At 41.5% G+C, this 21,206-nt stretch overlaps 2 protein-coding genes across 6 annotated transcripts in view; one reads left to right on the top strand and one right to left on the bottom strand.

The window, feature by feature from the left end:
- Positions 1 to 6,426, top strand: part of APBA2 (amyloid beta precursor protein binding family A member 2) — a 304,744-nt gene extending 298,318 nt beyond the window's left edge. The window contains exon 13 of the mRNA XM_065558317.1: positions 6,376 to 6,426. Coding sequence (XP_065414389.1) covers positions 6,376 to 6,411 — 36 coding nt within the window. The 3' untranslated portion in view covers positions 6,412 to 6,426. The remainder of the gene's footprint in view (positions 1 to 6,375) is intronic.
- Positions 1 to 21,206, bottom strand: part of ENTREP2 (endosomal transmembrane epsin interactor 2) — a 407,682-nt gene that overhangs the window by 77,987 nt on the left and 308,489 nt on the right. For all 5 annotated transcript variants that reach the window (XM_024101862.3, XM_005284996.5, XM_065558310.1 and 2 more), the window contains one exon: positions 13,620 to 13,751. In XM_024101862.3, coding sequence (XP_023957630.2) covers positions 13,620 to 13,751 — 132 coding nt within the window. The remainder of the gene's footprint in view (positions 1 to 13,619; positions 13,752 to 21,206) is intronic.

Raw genomic sequence — 21,206 nt, 5'->3', positions numbered from 1 at the left:
TATACCTGCACTTCATGATTTCCCTGGACAATCTAAGTTTAAAAAAACCCTATCCAAACTCGAGAATATATTTAAAGATTTTCATGCAATTGATTTTCGGAAGATTCAAACACGTATAAATAAGCATGACAGTTTGAATATCCATTCTATAAGACTCTATTGATTTGCTTTTATCTTTGATATGCTCTAATATGGCAAGTTAATTCTGAAGGAAGACAACACATGTTGGTCAGATGTTGAGGAAGATGAAGTAACCCCAAAGAGTTATCGTGACCTTGTCTGCAAAGAAACAGTGAAGACAGAAAGTGGAACAAATCATTACAAGCTGATTTTGTAAAGTTAAAAGTTATAGCTCAAACCACCGCAAAATTAAGTCTGCATTTCATGTGCCAAGAAAATATCTGTTGGCCCTGCTTCTTGCCTTGTATATCAGAGCACTACCTTAGGCTTTGCTGTGTTATATTCCACTGTAGAGACATGCACAAAAATGAGAACTAAATTCACAAGATATGACTTTCACCTGCTTATTAAAATGAAGGCTAAAGCACTTACTTTATGCACAGATAGTACTCTATCACAGCAAAGACGTTAAGAATGCCTTTTAGAAGACACTACAATTATCTAGCATTGCAGATCTGGTAATTTAGTTTGTAAAGCAATCCAATGGTGTGTCACATTATAGCCATGGTCTGTGTACCTTTAGCAGAAAAATAAAACAAATTCTAATGTACATTTCATAGCACAGCTAAGATTCCTGCATGCAGGTTGAAAAAGAAAATATAGGTCATATTCATCAATGAGTTATACTCTTAATTACAAAATATGCATTGAAGTCACAGAGGAAAAAACACATTGGTCTTCTCTTTCATATAACATAAATATCAATCTTCAAAATCCATGGCTGCATGGTGTGAAATGAAAAATGTGTCCAGTATATGACTGAAGCCATATGGTGATAGTGGGAAGAAATCAGAGAAGGAATAGATGTGACATTATCAAGCAAATAATGAGGATTCATGAATAAAAATGAAGGATATTTTTGGAAAAGAAAGGCAACACAACTTGATCAGCCATTACACAGGTCTAACATATAATAGTATGCAGTCAAGACCTTAACTGGGGACAACTATAGCCACCATTATTGTTGAAACTTTTGCACAAGTTTGGCCTCTTCTTGCAAAGATTATCCAAAATCATCTTGTGTACAGTCATATTTTCCTTAAAAGTTAGCATTGGCTGTTTTCTTTTTCTTCTTTCTTTGTACAAACATATTTGGATTGAGAAATACAATGGAAATCCCAGCTGCCACTTTTATTTCAGCTCCCCACATCTCTATTGCAGGGATTCACTTCTATCCTTACAGAAAAGGCATGAAATCAGTAGGCTGCTATAGAAATTAACAGAGAATGGTATCCTGTATAAAGGATTTTCAAACAATTCTGTAGAATTCTATAGCAGGGATGTAATTTAGTATGATCATTCAAAAGAACCTATATAAAACTGTCATTTTCTATTAAACTCCACAGGACTTTTTGTTCTCAAATCCCTTTCACAAAGTGCTGACAAGGAATGCAGTCTCATTCCACATACATATCTTTGAGACTGCCTCGTCTATACTAGAAAGCAACTATTAGAATTCAGCAACTTTTTGCTTTTGCTCTTACCTCACCAGCTAACCACTACTTGGCTATGGGCTTCTCTACAAGATCTGGGGTCAGGGATGGGAAATATTTTCAGAGTGATATGTAGACATTTATCCCTACTCCTCTCTAGAATCACTGGGAGCCATGAAGCAAAATCACTGCACACTATTTTGCAAATGTACTCCCTAGAAGCAACTCCTTGATCTATTGTTCAGGAGTGTGCTATTCTAAAAAAAGTAACTTGTGGGACATCTGAAAATGCCAAGAAATAAATGTAATAGCTGGAGTCATGTGAAATATTTATAATAAAGCCCAACACCACGTTATAGACTTACAACTCAGCTTGTAAACCTTTCACACCGATATGGGCACAGCTTTGAATGAACCTGTGCATATCATATAAAAATCATTCTTTCACATATTAATCCAGAGATGACAAAGGCATGTTAGAAGAAAGGATGCAGCTTCCTGCTTCTTTTCCAGACACAGATTAGGAAATGTGAACTTGGTCACTGCTATTGGATTCTTAAGAAACAGCTGAGAATGTAACACACTTGAGTGGCTGATATAACCTCAGCCAAATCCACTGGTTGCTTCCCCTAATCCATCATAATCACCCACTTCTTGTCCAGAATGAGTCTCAGACAGTTTCCCAATCCAAGCCCCAATCTTACTCAGGCACTGGGGAAAATGCTCATCTGCACTCATGGAGCTAGATATGAGAGGGAAAGAGAGAGAGAGAGAGAGAGAGAGATATCTAAAGCTAGGTGTCATCTGCACACTGAACACACTTTATTCCATACCTCCTTACTATGTCCATGTTTATAAAACACAGAAACGCAAGTTCATTCCCTCATTCTCACAGGAGATGATAAAAATACCTTATTACACAAACGTTTTACATTAATCATACTGGTATTTGTTTTCGTACTTTGTAAGAAAAAAATAATTATTTGACTTGTGTGTGTGGTTGCTTATCAAAGTGTTGGTCTAACAACAATGGACAGAATCAAGGATAGTACAGAAAGGCGCAGTAAACATCCATCAATGGCTCTCGCAGTGCACCTTACTCCTAATATACATCTGCCTCTTCAACCCAGGAAATTTCTTAAGCAAAGGCAATCAATAGTGTTGAATTATGTAATGTTTCTGTGATTTACACAAACATTCAACTTGTCCCCAGCTGAAAAGTTACAGGCATACAGTAACACCCAGAATTTGACCCAACATTGTTAGGAATAGCATGATTCTATCAAATGTAACTTAATAGGCTGCTGCAGTGTCAGAGAGAGCATAAATTCAATTTTCTTAATATTATTTTCTAACAGTGGCAAAGCCTGCTTTGTTATGTTGATTAGTCTGTTTGTTCCTCTGTGACAAGATCGGGTTTTATGCATAAATGTTTTTATCCAGAATGCCTGCATTGCTTTTTCTGTAGCATGGTACAAAACAAGCCTGATTATCACAAAGCTAATAACGCAAAAGGTCAAAATTAGGCTGCAGCATATTTTTTCCAGTTGTTGGAATTCAATATGGTTTGGTTTTCATCTTCTTTTTACTGCAATGTGTCTCCTCATGGTCCTTTCATACAATATTTCCCTTTATCCTATTCCTTTCAGGTTCTTATACTGCCCTTCACAATGGTATTTGAGTACTTTTCAGTAGTGATGTGATTTGTATCTTTCTATCCCTTTCTCTCTCCCAAGAAGAAAAAAAATCTGCATGTAGATCAAAATTTATATTTATTTATCTGTGTATTTTAATTAGCGAAGGCAAGGTCCCATGTATGCCATTCACTCAGTAAAAAATACAGCGAGGTCTGAAGTGGTTCTCAGATCCTAAAGGAGTTTGTTCCATAGTCTTGGATTAGTTCCTGAGACATTACTGTGTCCTGAACAACCCAGCTTTACTCTTGAATTAGATAAATCTGCTGTGCCTGAAGAATGGATATGTCGGTTGTGGTCTTTGTTCCAAAGCTTTAGGTGATCTTTTTAACTATTTCAGGTCCAGAACATTATTGCCTTGGAGAGATCGTAGAGAGGTAAGGTTGTTGAGGTAATATCTTTTATTGGACCCGCTTCTATTGGTGAAAACTTTCACTCTACATAAAGCTCTTCTTGAGGAGACACCTTGGATGATTTAATAGAATTTGGTTGGATCTATGAGCCTTCACAGAAGGAGCAGGATCAAAGGCCTCCTGAGTTGCTTAGAATCTGGAAGAGCTCTGACCACTGCTTGTAGTCCTCTACATCTTGACTAGACCAGGTGCAATGTGTTACCAGGTGTATTGGTTTGTCTGGAAATGACCTGTGAAAATCCTACGGAGTCAAGCGAGGAAATGAATTTGGGAGTTGTTGTATCTGAGGCCTTGTCAATGGTAATGTTGAAGTTACCTAGGACAACTGGTGCAGGGTATTTTACTGCCTAATATATCAAGTTCTGAACCTTTAGTCTTTGGAGGTCTATTAGTGAGCACAACTTTCTCTTGTTAGATAAGTGAATTTATGTTGTCTTATGTAAAGTACTTTTTTGATTTGAAGTTAGAGGAGAAGGCAAGTTCAGTGCCACTTGCAGACCTGTGATGAGCCGAGTTGCCTGGGCAGGATCATTTGAAAGAATACAGGGCTCACAGTACCATCCAGCCAGGTCTTGGTAATACAGGAGGGGTCTCACCAGTGATGCAGTTGTGAACTCCTTTCTGTTTGTTCACCACAAATCATGCACCGATTAGAATCAGCCTGATTCACTGTGGCTTTGTTGAACCTACTCTGGCTTGTAGACAGGTGGTGGTTTTGAGCAGTCACTAAGCCATTAATATCTTGTATCAAGGTAGGTTAGAGGGGTAGATTATAGAGTTTGTCAAATGCCCTGGACGTGTCAGATCTTGTCAGCAGTCTGGCACTGGCCTGAGTTCTAAGTTCCTCTCTGTTAAAATAACCATTTCTAAGGATATTGCCCTAACTAAGATTTATCAGCCTCCAAGCTAACAGTTACCTCTACAACCACAAGCCAACCTTTCTCCTTCTCCAGTACGGATGAGATGATTGTCAGAATAATGTGGGGATTTATTTTCCAAGACTTGGAAGATTTACCTTAAAAAAGGAATGGTCTTTTCCCTTTTCTGAATATTTCTTAGATCAAAAAAATGACAGCAGCACAATCTTGATAAAAAACACAAATTCAATCAACAACTCTTAGTCATGTGACCTTTTGTTCCAGTCCCTTCTGAAGGGTCCACAGAGCTTTTTGTTTAACTAGAGCGAAATGGATTTAGTTGTTCAGTAACATTATATAAGAAGGAAAGGATCTCCTTTGCTATCTTGCTATTCTTAGTGGCTGGCTATCTGATACTTACAATAAAAGATTTGCCAACTATACAAACTATACTTGTGACAGAATGTACCCATGTCCACACTCTTCACACTATTGTAATAATCTTTGTACAAAGTATGCCTTGTGAGGTATCATTTGAAAACTCATAATTTGCTGGTCAGTATCGTCCTGATAAAAAATGTGTGGCAACATTGTGAACATAATGTGAAGTTATAAGATTCCACCTTAGGGTGTTATTAACACGTTTCAAACTGAGGTTGGCAAACAGGTCCGTCTCAGACAAAGGAATGTGTGCTCTGCTTAATTTGCATTTAAGCAGTAAACAGAGTCATCAAGCAGGAAGGAAAACAAAGGAAGCTCAAACAGATGAGGAAAAAGCAGCAGGGAATATTCTTCCCCCATAGAGTTTTTGTTTCCTGGAACCCAGCTGGAAATGTATGAAACTATAAAAGGAGGGACAAATACCCCAAGGCCCCCCCACCTCTTCTTTCTCTGCCCATCTCATTCACGGCTCCCAAAGCAACAAAAGAACCATTCATTGGATTCTGGGAGAAGGAGTCCTGACCTCAGAAGTTTGGTCAGTAAGACTGCTGAACACATGTAGCAGAGAAAACTTTGCTTTGAATTTAACATGGTTTGTTAAGTTAGGCACAATTGCATTTTATCTTGACTTTTCTTGTAACCACTTCTGACCTTTATTCCTAATTACTTGCACTCACTTAAAATCTCTCTCTTTGCAGTTAATAAACTTGTTTTATTGTTTTTTCTAATTCAGTGTGTTTAAATTGAAGTGTTTGGGAAACTCCATTTGGGGTGGCAAGTTGTGTGCATATTATTTCTATTAAAGAAACAACAGACTTTATATAAACTTGTATTGTCCCAGAGAGGGCTCGGCAGTCCAGGACATACATTTCTGGGGGGAAATCTAAGACTGGGTGTGTATTGGGGTCACCCTGCAGAATAACCAAGGCTGGTAAGAGCCAAGGTGTGGCTGGCTGGGCTGCAGCACACATACAGACATAGCTGGGAGTGACTTGCATTCTGGAGATTATTTGTGAGCAGTCCAGGCTGGAGGCTACAGTAGCAAAGGGCACCCTAGGTTAGAGGTCAAGGGTAACACAGCTACTCATTAGTCTGGATTGTACCTTGGTATGTCACAAAACTCTCTGGTATTCTTGACACTAGAATTTTTCTAGCACTGCACTACTACTGATGCAACTCTGACAATGGTAATAACGGTGGCAGCACCATCATAGATAAAATGCTGCTGATGTTTTAATAACTGCTTTGCTAGATCTGTTCTCGTAATGGTAGTAAATATGAAGAAAATTGTTAGTACAATTTGTAATGATTCTGCAATTTACTTTCCTTTAATATTGTCTTCAATATTGTTTCTCAGGCTCAGCATGAAAGAATGCTCGTTTTATTGGGTTAGTCAAGACATGTATCATTGGACTCAATTCAGCTTACTGTTCCAAGTTGTTTTGTGGCCCCTGTCATCTCAAGATATATTGAGAACACACTGCATTCTATTACTTCCTGAAGTAAGCCTGTTCTTCCTGCATGTCAGTATTTACCATACTCACCTGACTCAAGACTCTCCATGATTATAGCACTATTTTCATACAAATGTTTTGTATTTCTGTCAACAGCTTAATAGAAGATTGGGTTTAAGATAATACACCACTGTTTGCAACCTTATAGGGACATGATTAGCTATACATTTAGTTAATTACAAAAGTGATTATAAAGTTGTTTCAGGTACTAGAGCTTACTCCAAGTCCCCCTCTGACATTTTTGTGGTTTTATAATGACAATTCCTCAAGCAACCCCAGGGGAAACTAACTGGATACACTGAGGAAACAGAGGCTGTAAAATGCTCTAAGCAAGAAAGCTGAGGGGAAAAAGAATAAAATATTTTATTCTTTTATTTCTCCAACATCTCTCAGCTAAAGTAATCTAAGGTCTCATTTGTAACAATCATAGATAAAAATATTCAGGCAAAAGTATGACTGTTAGTTTGACAGAGTCGCTTTAACTATGGAGTTGTTACTGAGCCCCACTAAACTATTTTTATTATTGTTACAATTACTACTACGCTAAATTTGTCAGTCCACTCAAACACTGTCCTCTACTGGTTGGATTGTCACTGTTGGACTTGCCCAACGTGTGAAAGTGACAGATATGCGAGAGTGTGCAATTTCTTGCAATATCCTTAAAAAAACTTTTAAAATTAAGTTTAACTATCTTTGGAGTTCATTGTGTTAAATCCAAAGATTATGTTTTATTGTGAACTGGGGTCGTATGTAACTTTTCTAGGAGAGAGATGGGATGTGAACCCTGGGAAGTGTTATGAACCTCAAAGGATTATATTGAACAATGGTCCAAACAAGAATGGACTTTTGGGTCAAGTGGTTTTCTTGGGGATCTCTAGGGGGAGGTGAATGCAAGTTTCCCACCTCCACTTATGCAAAACCCCAGACTTTTATAGCTACATCCTGAGACGGGGACCATTGTCTAATGATTACCCATTCCTGGAATCTGAAGATCAAAGGCCCAAGCTGTAGAAAGGAAAGACCGAACTTTTCATGGGGGTACTAGTTCTAAGCTGAGGAGAGAGGAGGGATGAAAAATGTTAGAGGGAGAGGGAAAGAGAAAGGGGGAGCTAATGTGGATCATCCCACTGGTGTGATGATTCTTTTTTTAAACAAGAACAAGTTAGTGCTTTAATTCTTCTAGTATCTGGAGAGTTATTTACTTCAAGGACACTGTATTTCAGAAATTTAAGTAATGACCCTTTTTATGTTGTACCTAAGGGACTTCTTATGTTGGGTCCTTTCAATTTTTCTATGTCAAGCTCCAGAAGAGCCAATTAATTGTAAGATGTGATGCTCCATAAATCAATAAAATAAATAGAATGTATTTTGCAATATTTAAGGCTTTAGCTCATAGACTCCTCTTGCACATTTTTGTCATATGTTTTGTGTAAGCTACCTCCTTTCCTCCCTCTCTCAACCAATAATACAAAGTTGGTATATGGTAAATCTGAGTAGAGCTGGGTAAAATACTTCTAACACCATTTCCCATAAAAATATGCCTATTTAAAAAATATTAAACATTCAAAAAATGAAAGGCAAATTTAGCCACTTTCTTAAAATTCTTGATGAAAATTAATGATTTTTTAAAAATTTACTAAGACTATTGTAAAAAATGTTGTGACAAATTTTTCCTCCCCATCCCCAATTTTGAAATTGGTTGATATAGATTTTGATTGGCCATGTAAGTGAGATGGCATAGCTTCTACTGCCATCATTCATTGTGCCTATTCTGTGTGTTCAAGAGAAGTAGCAGAAGCCATTCTGAGTCATTTTTTCAGGCTCTCCAGGTATGGAAAAGATTTTCAAAGGCACAGAGGATAGTTAGGGTTGTAAGTCAATGGGAATTGGATTCCTTGACCTTTTAGCCACGTTTGAATGTTTTACCTATGGTTTCGGGGCTCCTGAGCCAGTGGGGGGGTGGATTGGAGAAGAGATACTATGCTAATTGGATTCATGGATATTTTGTGTTTTATTACCCCTGTAGTGCTAGTATACAGACCATACGAATCAATAATGTTTTAGCTACATCATAACTTTGATAATCACAGTAATGATGCCCTCCACCTAAAATGGCCTTTCCTCATGCTGATTCCCAAAAATTCCAGTTTAAGGTACACATAGAATTTGCTCATGCAAGTGCAACCCATGGCTGTTTGGTGTGGCACTCTGTCCCCCTCTAGTGGCAGCTAGAGATTGTTGAGTTTGATACAGCCTTGGCTAAGAGACATGTGTCTTTTAACTCATACAGTAGAGGCTCATGCCTCCTGAGATCCCAGGTTTGATCCCAACCGCCGCTGACCATGGTCTGTCAGCATTACACAAGCATGAGAGAAAGTAGCAATGAGTTGGGGCAGTCTTCTTAGTGAAACAAAGAAGATACCACACACTAGCTTTTGAGCCAAAAGTCAGTATAGATAAGCCCTTCAATTCCCTTAAGGCATATTCTTTCTATATTTTTGTTAGAGAAATTTGATTTGGCAGCAGGTGTTATAACTCACAGCCTTCTATAATATGTATAGTACTTCTTGAGTCTAAAAATTAAAGGAAACATTAATTCACACAATATGAGGTCAAATCCCATGAAATCCACTGCCACAGGAAATCTTAGAGTCATACATTACAGCTTTGTTTTAAAGTGTGGGTCTTCTCTGAAAAGTGACTTTGTAAAAACAGCATCATGTTTTCCACATTTATTCTGTCTCAACAACTTCCATATCAAAATATGCTCAGATTACAAAGTAAGACTTTTTTCAAACTGCTACTCTGCAGACCCCACTTCATAATTTAAATTGTGCTCTTTTTGGCTTGTGCACCATTACCAGTAAAAAAGACTCTGCAAGCCATGTGCTATCCTCCATTATATCTGTGCAACCCCATTGTCTTCAAATTATGCCTTTGGTTATAACTATTCAACCTTAATACTTTCACTGGGATTGCGCAGGAGTAACTGAGGGCATATTTTGATGACAACTGAGTTGCATTGAAGACATTTAGTTAACGTTGTTGATTATACGCAAATCAGAAAGGAACCAATTAGCTATGCAAGGCCGACAATATTAAAATTATATTTTTTCACTAAGATCAATAATTTTCCTGAGAAATTGCATGGCTCAAAATTTTTATCCACCATAGGATTTGTCATATCAGATTAGAGCATTTGTCTCCCAGGTATCCTGTTTTCCCCAGCTATTGCTCACAGCAGGAAAAAAGACAGTTACCTTTTTCCGTAACTGGTGTTCTTCGAGATATGTTGCTCATGTCGATTCCATATTAGGTGGGTGTGCTCGCCACTGCACCGGTGCCAGAATTTCCCCCCCGCAGTGGTATCTAGGGGACCATCCCTGGTACCCCCTGGAGCAGTGTGGACATGCCGTGGTAGAAGGGGCGCCACTGGCTCCCTCCACCCCCAGTTCCTTCTTGCCGGAAACTCCAACAGTGGAGATGGAGGACAAATCATGGAATGGACATGAACAACACATCTCAAAGAACATCAGTACGTAGCAGGGTGCTGGTGCAAAAGCACCTAATTAGCCCATGCCCGGTCAGCTCCAATCAAGGGAAGCAGATTGGGGCTGATGGAAAAGGCTTGATGCCGGCCTGAGTATTGGCAACACCTGCTGGTCTGACAAGCTAAGGGTTATAAAGGCTGGCAGGGAACCAGAAGGCAGGGAGGAAGCTAGAGGCCTCCTAGCTGAAGGCTGACTCTGCCTGTAAAGCTTTTATATAGATGGACACTGGTGGTGGGACAACCGTAAGTAAATAAAGACATGGGTGTTGCACAACCCTGAAGCCTCTCTGAGCCTTAATGGGGAGAGCAAGTGGGCCCCAGGAAGAGGGCGGGTAGTGAATTCTGTTACAACAGATGCCGTGGACCAAAGGACGTCCATCAGGGAGTCCGATGGCTCCTCTAGCTCCTCTGCCTGGAGGCCCAGGTAGGAGGTGACCTTCTTCAGTAGTTCCTGATAAGCCTTGGCGTCACCTTGTGGAACTGGGTGAGGTAGACCCATAATTGCTTCAGCTGGCGATGATGAGGACGATGAGGAGGATCTGCCACGTCCCCTGGTGGTCCAGCTGGCTGTTCCCCTGGGTCCTCATGGGCCTGGGGGGTCTACCCTTCTGGGGCCTCCACCTCTGGTGGAGGGTGGGATGTGAGGCCAAAGGTCTATCCAAGCCCCCTGCCACTGACTGGACTGTCTGCAAAGGCTGGGTAAACCCCCAAGGGTTCCAGGGGTATCAAGCTGCCAGCCACTGGTCTTGGGCCATGGGGTCAGTTGCGGTGCCAATGATGTAGACAGCATTGCCAAGGCCAGAGCTTGTCCCGCTGCCAAGGACTCCTGCTCAGTGCCCCAGCCTGAAGTGGAGTGGTCGCTGTCAGGCAACCATGATCGGTTGGACCGGTGGCACGTCTGTGTGCGGCGCCAACTGCTACGCCTCAACCTGTCCGATTGAGACGATCCCCTCACACGGGAGCTTGGGGACCATCGGCGTTTGGCGGATCAGCATCGGTAATTCGGCGATCTACACCTCACGCTGCTCAACTGATACCAGGACATGGAGTGGTTCCGTCACCGGGAGGATCTCCCCGACCATGGGGATCCGCGTCTTGGTGAGAGGTGCCAGCAGGTAGGTGACCGGTGGCTCCGTTCATACGATCAGTCGCGTGATTGGTGCCGAGGCACTGGAGACACAAAGGGCAGGTCTCGATGCTCTTGCCAGGGGGCGCATGCCTCCGTAGGTCTGTGTCAGGTTACTGGTGAGCTGCGCCTCGAATCCCGCTGTTGGTGACCAGGGTCCGGACACCAACGAGGGCTTCGCTGCTCCTGCCTCCCTGCTTCCGAGGCATGATGGCTCCATGCAGGTGAGTGCTGGCAGGACGTCCCCCATGAAGGGGAGCAGTGCCACTGAGGTGGGGATATATGGGAAGGTCCCAAGGCGGGTTTACCCCTGGACCGGGGTACCACCAGAGCCGGTGTGGGTGGCACTGGTAGTGTCAGGATCTCCCGCGCTTCCTGCAGTGCCTCCAGTGTCAATGGGACCTCTAGATGATTAAGGCCCTCTTCACTGTCCGGTGTGGCAGGCATGGTACGGGATAGGCTAGACTGCTCAGCCTGAGCTGGGGCCTTACTCCCTGCCGGAGGTGTTGAGCCATCCAGCACAGGTCTTGGCTCTCCTCCGGCCCTCTCCTTTCCCTTACAGGAAGTGGGAGATCGTCCCCTCGTGCTTCTCTTCGGCTTTTTGGCCGGAGCTGGGGAGGGGGTTTGGTGCCAGCTTGTAGGTGGCACCGGCGGGGCGCTCCGCAACGATGCTGTGGTGCTTGGGGCCAAGTTGGACCTCTGCTCTGGTGCCGGGATCAGCGCCGACTCCATCAGGAGTGCCCTGAGACAGATGTCTCTCTCCCTTTTTGTTCGGAGTTTAAAGGATTTACAGATGCGACACTTGTTGCTTATGTGTCCTTCTCCTAGACACCTTAAACAGCTACCATGCGGGTCGCTGATGGGCATAGCCACTTACAACGATCGCAGGTCTTTAAGACTGGGGCCTGGGGCATGCCCCATCCCTAAGCTGAGTCCCGTCCGGGACCAACTAAACCAGAACTAACACTAAGGAAACTATTAACTATGTACAACTATTTTACAGGGAAATGTTCAAAAGAAACACCGAATGAAGTGCAATGCTAGCCGAAGCAGCAGACGTTCCAGCAACCATCACTGGCAGCAAGAAGGAACTGAAGGTGGGGGGAGCCGGTGGCGCCCCTTATACCGCGGCATGTGCACACTGCTTCGGGGACGCCAGAGCCGATCCCCTATGGATACCACTGAGGGAAAAACTTCCGACACTGGTGCATGTGGTGAGCGCACACACCTAATATGGAATGGACATGAGCAAGCACTCGAAGAAGAACTGTGTATTACTCAAGTAGATATGTTGCTGCTTTATGTTATATCCACAGCTGAAATGGCTGGGTAGTTTATTCTGAATTAACAGCAAGAATGAGGCATATGGTTTGCAAAAAACACATACAAGAGGTCCAAAGACATCAATATATATAATAACTAAACACTGGCCATATTTATCAACGGCACCATAAACAAAGACTGACTCAAAACCAAATTTACACACGTATGAGCGTGCGTACATACTCACACACACTTTAATGTGGAAAAGATTTTTGGCAGCCACTGATATTTTTCATACTATGCTCTCTAGACTTGTTGTGAACAAGATTAGTCAGCTTTGGTAAAATTTCCACTTTAGGGCTCCCACCTTTGCTATCACCAATGGGGCTGAAGCGGTGATAGTGGAAAGACAGAATTAAAAAAAAAAAAGGGCAGTGCAGACAGAGCCTACATGCCGTTACAGATGTACTGTTTCAAGTGGGGTGCTTATTTTCAAACAAAAGGCAGAATAAAGCCCTGAGTACATACAACAGCTGTTTTCTGTTGCAGCAATCAACAGTCATTACTAATCATAATTATAGAAGGTGTGCGTTATCACTGTCAGTTGTTTGCCTGATTAGCTGTAATTTCTTCAGGTGCCTAGTGAGATATTTTTCTCTAATATGAACAGTCAGGGAACACAGAGCTCTCAAAGCCACAAAGCAGAAATAATAAATATGGAATTCACACTGGAAGGATTTTTACAGAAGCTTTTTGGATAATCTGTTTTTCCTAAATTATTCTCTCTTATATGGAATATTTTAAAAAACATTTAATCAAAATGGCACCATCAAGATTAAAATTATAAGCCCTCAACCTACAATAAGATTTTTGTAGGTGTACCCTGGGGCATACTCAACCTTTAACAAAATGGTTATACTGTACTAATATACGCAACAATCCTGCAAACAAGTAAGCATGTAATTTTGGTCACATGAGTAGCTTTAATGATTTCATGTTTGCAGGATCAGGTTCTAATTTTGGCTAAGTCTCTTTGTTATGAATAAGTAAGCAGCTGACAGTGCACAAACAACTTTCACTACATGCCTTTATCAAAATCCACTTGCTGTGTTAAATTCTAATAAGTGATAATCCTTCTTACTCCCCACCTTTAGGGTCAGCCTCACAACATTACACTCCTGCAGTGGGTTCAGTTTCAGCGTTTCTCCAAGGTTGCTGCAGCCCGATGTTTGATGCTGCATTTCACAGCAAACACAGACACCATCACTGTCAAATTTAATCTGAAAAAAGTAGAAAATCAGAGAAAGACTTAGTAATCAAAGCCACACCTTTATTCCAACCATCATTATAATATTTATCTTCAACACAAGAAGGAACCAAGGAGTGACAACAATGTTCCACTATTTGAAATATACAATTCATAATATAATCAGTGATACAGCTTGAAGCAGAATGACTTCTGTTGACCAGCAGAAGCTACAAAAATGAAACTAGGTGAAAGAAAAATATTGTAGAAAAGTAAGGTAAATAAAAGTAGCTGTATCTTTAAGGCCTTCTGTGGGCTGTTGAGAAAGGTTGTTTTTAGGAGGCAGAAGATAGTTACTGAACTCTACAGAGCTAGATCAAACCAGGAGAAATGAATTGAGTAAGTAGGTGTGAAAAACATGGGAGGTAAAACAGGTGCAGGAAATATTGAGAGAAATCATGATCAGAAATAAAATCACATTTAAATAACCAGGAAGATGATTAGAATAGAGAGAGGTAATATTATGAAAATAGAGACAGGAGAGAATGGAACATGAAGGGAAGGTGAAAGGCATACAATATTTTATATATATATATGTGTGTGTGTGTGAAGGAGAGTGTGTGCACACTGACCTCACTTGTAATTTATTTTTACTCTGAAAAAGTTTTACTTTATTTTTTTGTTTCAAGTTCTGTTTGTTTTGAAAACCCTTTAAAATACAGTAAACATTCAGCAGCCTCAAATTTTAATTTTCACAAAGTTCTTCTTTTTGTCTTTCTTTAATTATGTCTCCTCTTTATCTTGAGGCTTTAAAAGGCACTAGGCATTTCTGGTATCTGTTCTTCTTTTAAGATTTTTATTAAAATGTGTTTTATTGAATGTACTGAACCCCAGTCAACATTTTTATTTTACTTTGACTTTCTTTAAATTCTGATTTATGTGAGCTTAAAACTGCAATATTCCCATTCAGCTCAATGGGAGGTTTATCCATGTAAGAAGTGCAGAATTGGATTAATTATCCTCATTTTGATGTCTTTGTTCAACCCCCCCCCCCCCCAAAAAAAAAGGATTGTGTTTTTCTATTGCCTTGCTATAATGATTTTCAGCCAAGATTTAACTCTATATGAATTTTTCCTCAGCTTATTAATATAAGCCTGTAGCCACTTGTATTTTTCTTAATTACACTTACACATTTAGATGCTTTCTCCTTTCCTATTTTAAGCCATTTTGTGCTGGTGCAGAGGATTCTAAAGATTGGTAGCAGGATATATTGCCTTCCCCCTAGGTCACTGGCTCAAACCCAGCCTGGATCATTATTGAGTAAGAATTATTACCATCAGATGGCAGTTCAATGGCCTATGTGAAATGAGCTTAGTGGTCTCAATTCCCAGATTTTCATACTGGAAAAAACAGTGCCAAAACTGGCAGTAATTAGAAGCTTTAATGGGAGTCTGAGCAGAGGTCAGGGATTTAATGGGCCATGTAGACTGAATTAGTCAGGGTGAGGCACAATAGCTGGGGCAGTGTGGAAGAGACTGTATAGTGACCATCTGTGCTGTGTACCATGTATCATGGAGACAGCACTTCGATCTTTACTGCCACCAATAGAGCACCTAAATTGCATATTGTATTTGTGTCATGATTAATATTTTGCCTCTTCCCAAATCATCTTCTGCTGCTTGAATGATTGGCTGAACAAACGGAGATGGGCTCTGGCATTTCCAGGAAATGGAAGTGTCCCATCTGAGGTCGTATAGCAGCATATTTAAACAAATTTCATTCTTACTAGTTAGCTTTTTTTTTCCTGTCTTCATACAAAGCTTGAATCATTCATCTCTTCTTAGTAGCTAGATGTTTTAAAATACATATTTTACATCCAAGTAAAAGAAAGATACAGAGACAGAAAAAAGAGAAGAGAAAATGTGTGATCTTTCAGACTAATTTGGTGTCTCTGCTTCAGTGATGCGGAACAGATAAGCACTTGGGAGAGCAATATGAGGCTATTTTTGAAAAAAAAAATGTTAAGTAAACAGGCTGATAAGTTAATATCATGCCATATATCAGAATAAAGGCATACTCCAGACAAATTGCTGTCTCAGTGGGTTTGAACTCATGAACCTCTAGAATGCCCTCTAACCAGTGTAATTAGTCAGAATGCTTTTAAAATGCAGAAAACATAAATTATACCATTTTCTAGCCACTCATGAGCAGAAGTGGATGCAGCTTTCTGCTGCACCCTATGTAGCCTGGTCATGCCCTGAGTCATAAATACTGTAAATGAAACAAAGAAATAGCCAGCTAAAATGGTGAGCATCTTTTGTACTGATCCTTTGATTTCTTTTTTTTATGAGATTAGAATTTTATACGTGTAGCTTTGCCTCATAACATTTTTAACATTTTAAGATAGGTATTTCAATTCCTGTCAGTTTCTAATACTTTTTTTTAAATAAATGAATGAGATCTGATCTGTGCTTGGCTTTGTGGTATATGATCAGACAACCTTCAACTCTTCAATCCCATGATAAATACAAAATGTTGTTAAATTAAAGGAGGTCTTGCCTTTGAACTCCTCTGGGAATGTTGGAAATGGTGCTAGCTAGATAACTATTACAGAACAGGTTTGAAATTCACACTTTGAATTTAGAGTTGTGTCAAATTCAGCAGTCACAAAGCTATAGAACACCTGCTATATCAGCAGAGAGCATTCAGCGAAATCAATACGCTCCTCAGCTGGTAAAAAGTTACTATAACAAGGAAAATGCACTTTACACAAAGCTGTCTACACCAAGATCATTTATTCTCTGATACATGCTGTATCTGTTCAATGAAAGATAGTCACTCACACATCATGGTACCTATTTAACACTTCTAATGTGAAAAATAGATCCTAGGGCTACTTTTATCTCATGTAATGAACAGGTATCATATAAACAAAAGCTGAAAAACAATATCTAAAGCTCCCTAACAAGAGTCCCACTTGTGACTGCTTCTCTATTCACTCTAAAATGTATCTTACAACTGTGTTGTATAGCACAATACCTGTCCTTGTATCTTGCTAAAAATATTTTTAAAGGGTTTCTTAAATGCACAATGAAAACTGTTGAAATTAAAGTTACACCAACATATAGGGTTGCCCCCAAAAATACATCGTAATTTTTATACGTGCAAAAATATATATATTTGTGCAGCAAACACTGTGCAATTGGTGGCTTTGCATGTACAAAAAAGGGCACATAAATATCAGAGGCACATTTCTGGAGAGCCTTTGATAATCTGGCCCATTGTGCACAACTATATACCGTTTCCTTTAAAAAGTGCTCATGAAGCAGTGGTGCTGGAACAGTGGCTCCATGCCCTGGCTGCGGGTGGAGCCCCGGCAGTTGAGGGAGCCACGCAGACGCTCCACCTGCCTGTGGTGCAGAGGTCCCGAGAACAGTCCCCAGCCCATGTCCCCGCCCGGCCCAGGGCAGGTGGAGGAGAGTGCGTGACTCTGCGCCAGCTCCCCACAGCTGCCCGTGTGGTTCTGTCCCTGACCCGGCTCTGGTCGGGGTTGGGGGGTCCTCGGAGCCACAGCCTGGCCATGGTAAGAGCCGCACAGGCAGTTGTGGGGAGCCGCGGATCCTCTACCTGCTTTGGGAGAGGGACACTGGGGGCAGGAACACGGGCCGGGGGCTGCTCTCCTCAGGCCCCCCGCACTGCGGGCAGGTGGAGGGTCCACTGCAGCTCCGCACAGCTGCCCACACGTCTCTTACCAGGGCAGCTGTGGGGAGGCTGGGTCCCTCCATCTGCCCTGGGCAGAGGGTCCGGGGGGCGGGAACACAGGAAGGGGGCTTCCTCCCCATCCCCACCCTGGGCAGGAAGGGCGGGCTCCCAGGCTCCACTCCGGCTTGGCCAGGGATAGGGCCTTCTGGGAAGAGGAGGAGCATGGGCAGGCTTTGGGGGAAGAGGCGGGGCCTTGGAGGGAAGAGGAAGGGTGGAGGCCCCTGTCCCCCCTCACTTTTGGGAAGGCTCCAACGCCCTTGTCATGAAGTGACCGTCTTAAGGCCAAAACAGCATTGCTAACTTCTATGGTATTTTAGGATTTTATACTACTGCCAATCACCGTAGTATCTGAGCACCTTCCTCATAAAATTGATAGCAGTAGTTAAGTCCCAAGTGGACTTCATGGAGTCTCTGGCACTTTTAACCTTTTTGGGTTCAAAACTCTGTTTGGAAGAGGGTGAGGGCTTGGATGAGTTTCTGGGGGTGGATGAAGGGTGTGTCTTTCTTAGGCAGAATAGCCTTTTCAAAGAGGAAGGTTTTGAATGTTTTCCTAAAGATGGTTAGATTCTGGATTCATCTACTCTCCTCTAGAAGTTTGTTTCACAGACAAATGCCTTTGGCTGAGAATGTTTTGTCTTCAGTGTTCTTGCACTGCATCTTTGGCTTTGTGATCTGCATTGTTCATTTCCCATTTCAGCCCCTACCCCACATTTTATTCCTCCCCCTCACAGAGCACAACTGATTTTTTCTAATTACTCCCAGAATATATACGCTTTAGCTCAACTGTGCAACCTCACCTTGAAGGGCAACTCTGTAGTGTGCATTAGACAGACTTTAGTTGTAGTTATAGCTCCTTAAATATATTGCATCTCTAAGGAAACTTGGTTGGCGTTACTGTCAGAATTTATCAAGACTGCTTAAACTAGCAGGTGACTTTTACCTAGCAGGGGATGAAAAAAATGAAAGGCTTCTCTGAGAGGAAAGGACATTGGGAACTTCAAGCATCTTAAATGCACACAAAAAAGAAAAAAAATAATCTACAGTACAATTACATTATGACACAAACTGACAAAGGCAAGGACATTAAAAATTTAAACTAATCTTCACTATTAATTCTCAAACTTACTTAAGAGACAGTGTGGTCTGCAGGCTAGAGCACTAGCTTTAGCATAAGAAGAGCTGAGTTCTAATCCTTCCTGAGCCATTCACCTGCTGTGTGAACTTGGGGAAGGCAGTACATCTTCCTACTCTCTATCTGCCCTGTCTAAAAATATTTAGGTTAGGGACCCTCTCTCATTATGTATTTGTACAGTATAGAACTATAGAATGTAGGACTGGAAGGGACCTCAAGCCATCATCAAGTCCAGCCCCCTGCACTGAGGCAGGACCAAGTAAACCTCGACCATCCCTGACAGATGTTTTTCTAACCTGTTTTTATAAACCTTCAATGATGGGGATTCCACAACCTTCCATGGAAGCCTATTCCAGAGCTTAACTATCCTTATAGTTAGAATATTTTTCCTAATAATATCTAACCTAAATCTCCCTTGCTACAGATTACGTCCTTTACTTCTTGCCCCATCTTCAGTGGACATGGAGAACATTGATCTCCATCCTCTTCATAACAGCCCTTAAAGATATCTGAATACTTATTGGGTTCCCCCCTGTCTTCTTTTTTCAAGACTAAGTATGCCCAGTTTTTTCCAACCTTTCCACGTAGGTCAGGTTTTCTAAATCTTTTATCATTTTTGTTCCTGTCCTCTGGACTCTTCAATTTGTCCACCTGCTTACTAAAACGTGGCACCACAGTACTCCAGGTGATGCCTCACCAGTGCCAAGTAGAGTGGGACAATTACCTCCCATCTCTTATATGTAACACCCTGGTTAATACAGCAAAATATTAGACTTTTTCTCATCTGCATCATATTGTTGACTTATATTCAATTTGTGATCCACAATACCAGCCAGATCCTTCTCAGCAGTACTACTGCCTAGCCAATTATTTCACATTTTGTAGTTATATATTTGATTTTTCCTTCCTAAGTGAAGTACTTTGCACTCGTCTTTATTGAATTTAATCTTGTTGAATTCAGATCAATTCTCCAAATTTGTCCAGATCATTCTGAATTCTAATCATACTCTCCAAAGTGCTTGCAACCCCTTCCTGCTTCGTGTCATCTGCAAATTTTATAAGCATACTCTCCACTCTATTATCTATTATTAATTAAAATATTGAATAGTAACAGACTCACGTCTGACCCCTGCGGGACTCCATTAGATGCACCTTTCCAGGTTGACAGCGAACTATTGATAACTAATCTTTTAGTGTGGTCTTTCAACCAGTTGTGCACCTACTTGGTAGTAATTTCATGCTGACCACATTTCCCTAGTTTGCTTATGAGAATGTTATGTAAGACTGTCAAAAGCCTTATGAAAATCAAGATATAGCATATCATCTGCTTTCCCTGATTCACTAGGCCAATAAGAAGGAAATCACATTGGTTTGACATAATTTGTTATTGACAAATCCATGCTGGTTATTCCTTTTAACCCTATTATCCTCCAGATGCTTACAAACTTATTGTTTAATAATTTGTTCCAGTATCTTTCCAGGTATTAACGTGAGGCTGACTGGTCTATAGTTCCCTGGGTCCTCTTTGCTCCTCTTTTTAAAGATAGGTTCTATGTTTGCCTTTTTCTAGTCATATGGGACCTCGCCTGTCCTTTAGGAGTTCTCAAAGATAATTGCTAATGGTTCTGAGATTGTGTCAGCTAGCTTCTTAAGTACCCTAGGATGAATTTCAACCTGGCCTGCCAACTTGAATACAACTGACCTATCTAAATACTCTTCTAGCACAGTGGTTCTCAAACTGTGGGTCGGGACCCCAAAGTGGGTTGTGATCCCGTTTTAATGGGGTCATCAGGGCTGGCGTTAGACTTGCTGGGGCCTGGGGACGAAGCCAGAGCCCAAGCCCCACCATCCGGGGCTGAAGCCAAAGCCCGAGGGCTTCAGCCCTGGGTGGTGGGGCTCAGGTTACAGGCCCCACCACCTGGGGCTGAAGCCCTTCGGCTTTGGTCACCCCGCCTGGGGTTGTGGGGCTCAGGCGGGCTCAGACTTTGGTCACCTCTCCTGAGGTCATGTAGTAATTTTTGTTGTCAGAAAGGGGTCGCAGTGCAATTAAGTTTGAGAATCCCTGTGTGACGGTGCCCCCCATAAGCATATTCCATAAAGCCTTATGATTGTATATGTGACATTACTAGAATATGTTTTAGGCTACATATGCCATGTAACATATCTATGTAAAGGTTATGATCTACTGAATGTATTCATCATATTTGTATGTGTGTATCATTGTTGTATTCGAAGTTATGAATATTGGCTGTGTACTGGCTTGATTTTAACTAGCCTAGTAGAGCATTTGGTCAGCTTCTTGAGAAAAGTTCAAATTAGGTGCCGAATCAAAAACCACTTCAGCCAGCAATGAACTTGAAGATGCCAGTCCACATCTGAGCCTTCCCAGGAATGTGGCTTGGCTGGTAAAAGCTGAGTCATGCATGGACATGTGGCTTGCCCATGTGACTCCAAAACTCCATCTTGCAGCTGAACTTTGCATAGGAGTGAGGAGGGGGTCTCCACCCACAAGAGAAAGTCTATTTAAACCCTTGGACGAACCCCTCCATTTTGTCTTCAGCTGGCTAATGGGATAGCCTCTCCACCCCCAAGGAT

The sequence above is a fragment of the Chrysemys picta genome, chromosome 10, assembly GCF_011386835.1.
Source record: "Chrysemys picta bellii isolate R12L10 chromosome 10, ASM1138683v2, whole genome shotgun sequence".
Classification (NCBI taxonomy): Eukaryota; Metazoa; Chordata; order Testudines; family Emydidae; genus Chrysemys; species Chrysemys picta.
This window is presented reverse-complemented; position numbering and strand designations above follow the sequence as displayed.